At 41.6% G+C, this 6,290-nt stretch overlaps 1 protein-coding gene across 1 annotated transcript in view; it reads left to right on the forward strand.

The window, feature by feature from the left end:
- The first annotated feature begins 336 nt into the window (after positions 1-336).
- ZNF227 (zinc finger protein 227) overlaps positions 337-6,290 on the forward strand; it is a 16,706-nt gene continuing 10,752 nt past the window's right edge. Inside the window, exon 1 of the mRNA XM_006901076.1 lies at positions 337-351. Coding sequence (XP_006901138.1) covers positions 337-351 — 15 coding nt within the window. The remainder of the gene's footprint in view (positions 352-6,290) is intronic.

Raw genomic sequence — 6,290 nt, forward strand, 5'->3', positions numbered from 1 at the left:
CTCAGAGGCCTCAAATTAGCTGGAATCTTCTCCCTATTCTCTCCTTACCAAGCAGAATGTATCCACATCTAGACACAAGCAGAAACTTTGTGGATGGTCCAGTGTGTAGATACTGTCTGTGTCTTGAGATAGTTGAGGAAGAGCCAGATACCTGTCCAGAAGGGTTTCTGCAGTCTGTGAACTTGGCATTCATGAGACAAATTTACAGTGAGAGGGTACTGGGAGAGAGACAGAGGCTAAGGGTGGTCTTGTCCTGCATCTCATGCCTTTTTTTCTCCTCCTCTCCCAGCCATGCCAACTCACGTCTCTGGCTTTCTCTGGGAGGAGCAGAAGAACATGACATGCTTACAGGTAAGGAGGCATGTTCTTCTTTCTCTTGAATTACAATTTTACTTCTCAAAAATTAGACACATCTTTCTCTTCCTTGAGAAGATTAATGGAAGATTGATAAATCTTGAGTGTATATCCCAAGCATTCATGCATGTGTTATTTTATCCTCTTTATTATTAGAGCCTAAAAAAATATGTTGTTGTTATGTGCCATCAAGTCACCTGCAACTCATAGTGACCCTATGTATAAAAGCCCTAAACCCTGCTCTATCCTGTGCCAATCTTATTGTTTCTGACACACCTATCCCCATAACTCCAGTCACTGAATCAATCCATCTTATCGAGGGTCTTCCTCTCCTGCACCATCCCTCCATCCTCTCAAGCATGACCCTCTCCATGGACTGGTCCCTCCTTGCAGCATGTCCATAGTATATCAGACGAAGCTTCAGAATCCTTGCCTCCAAGGAGCAGCCTGGCTTCTCCCTCTACAGGACAAACTTGTTCGATCTCTTAGCAGTCCATGGTATATTCAGTACTCTTCTCCAGCACCACAGCTCAAGGCATCAATTCTCCTTCTGTCATCCCTAGTCATTATCCAGCTCTCTGATGCATAGCAAGTGACTACAAAGACCATGGCCTATATCAAGCACACCTTAGTCTCCGGACTGACATCGTTGCTCTTCAGTACTTTAGAGAGGTCTCTAACAGCAGACTTTCCCATCGCAATATGTCTTTTAATTTCCTGGCTGCTGGTGTCAAGAGTGTTGATTATGGAGCCAAGCAAACTAAAGCTGTGAATAATCTCAATCTCTTCACCATCCATCCTGATGCTGCCAATCGGCCCAGTGGTGAGAATCTTTGTTTTCTTGATATTGAGCTTCAATCCATATTGAAGACTGCGGTCCCTGACCTCCTGCAGCAAATGGTTTAGATCCTCCTCAGTTTCAGCAAGCAATTGTGTCATCTGCATAACACAGATTGTTGATGAGGCCAGGTGCTGATTGTGGAACAGACTACCAACTACTCATATGCAAGTTCAAGCTGAAGCTAAGGAACGTGAATTCAAATCCACAGGAATTGAATAGACCTTGAGTCTATTCCACCTGAATTTCAAAACCATCTCAGGAACAGGTTTGAGGCCTTAAACACTAATGAGCGAAGACCAGATGAGTTATGGGAGGATATCAAGAATATCATCCAGAAAGAGTGCAGAAGGTCATTAGAAAGACAGAGGAGAAAAAAAAAGAAAATTTTATTAATTTTAATGAAGTGGCCCAGTTTTCCACAGTGGAAGCAATTCTGACCTCCTTTACTACCTTTGGGTGGCATTGTTTATGAGTAAGACTTCCTTTTCCTGACACAGGCCCTAAACTGGCAGCAATAGCTGCCCCAATAATTTTGGCCATTCTCTGGTTTTTTCTCTTCCCTCTAGATCCCAGTTGTTAAAAGAGGGAAAAATTTAAACAAATATATAACAAATAATTTTGAACAATATAATCTTTTAGGTTTAAGGCTAGAAATATTATAACAATATGATAATTTCCAATCCAGAGATACATGTTCCAATGCAGTTCCTATTTTCCATAAATGGTTTTGTTAGAAGAATATTGTAAATGTGGATACAGTTCCACTATTCCTCCTCCATGCCATGATATAGTGTTATTAACATGAGCAGTTATAAATCCATTGCTTTCCTTACTCTAACTTAATTTTTTTAAATTTAAATTTATTATTAATTTCAGTAAAAATTTACAGAGACTTTAGATTTCCATTCATTCGTTGTTGTACATTTCTCCCTTCCCAACCCTCCCCCCCAGAACACTACCCTCTTGGAAAAGTAAAAGAAAAATTTTTTCATTGTCTTACAAACCCTCCCCCGGGTCCACTCCACCATGTAGCCTTCGCTGTAGACTCCTGTCATGACAAAAATACCTAATCCCATATCCCTTTTAAACAGTTTTCTCCCTCATCTGTTTCAATGCAGTATACATTAATGAACCCATCTTTCTCAGTTTCCCCCAACCCCAAGGTCAGTCCTATTTTACAACAGTGCCACCATGCAGTATTTGTCCTTTTGTGACTGGGATACTTCACTCAGCATAATGTCCTCCAGAGTCACCCATTTTGAATAATATTGCATGAATTCCTTGTTTTTCAGTGCAGAGTAGTATTGCATTGTGTGAATATACCACAGCTTCTCTACCCATCGGCCCTTAGGTTGTTTCCAACTCCTTGCTATTGTGAACAAAGCCGCATGGGTGTGCATATCTGCTTGGATGTCAGTTACGGTCTCTTCAGGCTATATTCCCAGTAGTGGAATTGCTGGGTCAAATGGTATCTCTATTTGTAACTTTTTGAGAAAGCGCCATACCACCTTCCACCATTTTACACTCCCACCAACAGTGAATAAGGGTTCCAGTTTCTCCACAACCTTGCCAGCTTTTGTTGCTTGTTGTTCTGTTAAATTTTGCTATTCTGACTGGGGTGAGATGATATCTCATAGTTGTTTTAACAGAGAAACTCTTAAAGTCAAGGTTTTTATATTACTTGAATATATAATCAACACTTATGGATGAATCAGTTAAGAAATCAATACTATGTATCTAACTGGAAAAATTGGCTGCAGAAGTCCTTTTCAAAATTCAACAAATGTGAATAAACAAGGATGTCACTTTGAGGGAAAAGGTGTGTCCTTTTCAAGTGATATTTTCAGTTGCCCCATATGCATGTGAAGGTTGGACAATGGGAAGACTGAAGAATTGATGCCTTGAACTGTGGTATTATTGAAGAATATTGACTAGACCATGGAGTGCCAGAAGGTCAGACAAATCTATCCTTGAGGAAGAACTTTAGAATGCTCCTTGGGGCGGGTGGGGATGGTGAGAATGCTGACAGGAAGGACCAGTCTTGGAGGAAGACATCATTCTTGGTCATTGAACAAAAAAGTAATCATTTAAAACGTAGGTGACAGAAATAAACGAAGAGAGCAAAATTCAAAATTTCATCTCTTTCTGCAGTCAGGAAACAAAATACCTAAGTAGTTAAAATAGAAAATTAGTTTGCGCTGGACTTTCAGCCTCCCTGCCCCCCCCCAAATAAAAGCCATTAAAAATGCTAAAAATAAAGTTCATCTTTTGTTGTGTACCGTCAAGCTGGAGTCAAGCAGACCCTCGAGTGGGTTTCAGAGGCAGTAAAACACATGAGGAGATTGCCTGTCTTTCTGCCACAAAGCAGCTGGTGGATTTGTATCACATGTTTGGGATGGCAGTACAGTTCTTTACCACTAGCCCACTGGAGCACCTCTAAAATTCATCTAGTAGACTGTAACCATGGTCTGGATCATGAGGATGGTGAAGGAATGGGCGGAGATCAGATCGGTTGTTCATCAGGTCACTATGAGTTGCAGTTGACTTGAGAGCACTGAACAAGGAGTGCACTCAGTCATTTGGTGGGAGTTAACGCACACCAGGTCTAGAAAAGTGATATTCAGTCAGTCACTACATTGCTCTCACTTTTTCTTTCTGCCCGTTCTTTTAAAATCTCTGTTGGCCTAGTGGCAAGAAGCTGTGCTGCAATCCTGAAGACACACCGTTCAAATCCGCAGGAGAAGGATGGGCACTCTCCTCCCGAGCGATTAACTGCCTTTGAAAACCCACTGGAACATCAGCTCTGGGACAGACAACATTTAAATATTAGACTAGATGAATTTTACTATAATATGAAATTACTATAGTAATTTGGGTGAAGGTTTTCAGATCAAATTAGTTTTTCATTCAATAGCTTAGGTATTTTGTTTGCTGACATTGTAGAACAGATGATATTTTGAATTATGCCGCCTTCATTTGTTTCTGTTACCTACATTTTAAATGGCTACATTATATTCTACTGATTTACACTTTCCACCCCCTTTTAAAATCTTATTGTATTATCAGGGAAAGTTTACCCAGCGAGCTAGGTTCCCACTCATGGACATTTTCTACAGATTGTCTAGTGACATTAGTTCCATCCATCACCATGTGTAAACAGCATCATGATTGCCTTTTAAGTTGGTCTGTTACTCCTAAAAAAATTATTCACAAATCAATAGAATTTAAGACTTTAAGAATTTTATTATTTTAAAGTTCTGCTGTTGTTGTTATGTGCCGTCGAGTTGCCTGCGACTCATAGCGACCCTATATACAACAGCCCTGAATCCTGCTCTATCCTATGCCAATCTCACTGTCTCTGACACAACCAGTCCCATTATCCCAGTCACTGACTCAGTTCTTTTTATTGAGGGTCTTCCTCTCCTGTGCCATCCCTCCACCATGCCAAACATGACGTCCCTCTCCAAGGACTGGTCCCTCCTTGCAGCATGTCCAAAGTATGTCAAACAAAGCTTCAGAATCCTTGCCTCCAAGGAGCAGCCTGATTTAACCCTCTACAGAACAAACCTGTTTGTTCTCATAGCAGTCCATGGTATATTCAATACTCTTCTTCAACACCACAGCTCAAAGGCATCAATTCTCCTTCTATCATCTCTAGTGATTGTCCAACTCTCTGATGCATAGCAAGTGATTGTAAAGACCATGGCATGTATCAGGCACACCTTAGTCTCTAGAGTGACATCATTGCTTTTCAGGTCTTTAGAGAGGTCTCTAACAGCAGACTTTCCCATCGCAGTATGTCTTTTAATTTCCTGGCTGCTGGTGCCAAGAGTGTTGATTGTGGAGCCAAGCAAACTACAGCTGTGAACAATCTCAATCTCTTCACCATCCATCCTGATGCTGCCAATCAGCTTCAAACCATATTGAAGACTGCAGTCCCTGACCTTCTGCAGCAAATGCTTTAGATCTTCCTCAGTTTCAGCAAGCAGGATTGTATCATCTGCATAATGCAGATTGTTGATGAGTCTTCCTCCAGTCTTGATGTCCCATTTCTCTTCGTAGAGTCCAGCCTGCTGGATAATCTGTTCTGCATATAGATAGAAAAGCTATGGGGAGATAGGACACATCCCTAGCATATACCCTTCCCAGTTTTAAACAATGCTGTGTTTACTTGCTCTGTTCTGATGACTCTCCTGGTCTAAATATAGGTTTCACATTAGCATGATCAAGTGTTCTGAGATTCCCGTTCTGAGATTTCCGAGATTCAGAGTTAGCCACAGTTTGTTGTGATCCACACGGTCAGACACCTGTAGTGATTGTTTTTTTCCTACGTTTAAATGGCCTTTGTCCTAAAAGAGCAGTTCTGGTGAAACTCAGTATTGTTTCTGCTTGAAGTTTTAAGAAGTTCAAATTGAAATGATATTTTATTACATATTATATATATAATATATTAAGTTACACCTTTTTAATTTCATGTCCGTTCCCTTAGGCATTTGTGAGCAGAAAATCCCCAGGAAATCATGGTGTACTAGCATGAGATGTTCTCAAGAGGTGTACTTTTTCTTCCCACTGGGATAACTAGGGAGCTCTGGCAGTTTAATGGTCACCCGAGTAATCCACCAGCTGCTCCACCTGAGAAAGTCAGGCAGTCTGCTCCCGCGTGATTTACTGCCTCTGAAAGCCCCTCTGAAGGGTCAGCCACGAGTCTGCTCTGACTCAAGTGTACATAACAACACTGCAAAATGATGGAGTCAGGGGGACTGTGTCTTTCTTATTATATTTATTTATCAAAACAGAGCTACGTATACGTAGTTTAAGGTGTGCTAGTTTCCCAGGTAGTGTAAATGTATAAACAGTTTGACCCTGGATGCTAACTAAAAAGTTAGCATTTCAGACTCACCTAACGGTGCCAAGAAGAAAGACCCAGAAAACTGCTGTGAAGATTACAGCCTAGAAGCCCCACAGAGTGGAGCGGTGTTGCCCTCCCCTCGGAGCTGACGGGGCAGCTCTCCCCTCAGAGCCAGGCTGCTCTCCCCACAGAGCTGACTGGGGCAGCTCTCCTCTCGAAGCCAGGCTGTTCTCCCCATGGAGCTGA

This window comes from Elephantulus edwardii, unplaced genomic scaffold (genome assembly GCF_000299155.1).
Source record: "Elephantulus edwardii isolate Elephantulus edwardi_28Jun2011 unplaced genomic scaffold, EleEdw1.0 scaffold00308, whole genome shotgun sequence".
Taxonomy (NCBI): domain Eukaryota; kingdom Metazoa; phylum Chordata; class Mammalia; order Macroscelidea; family Macroscelididae; genus Elephantulus; species Elephantulus edwardii.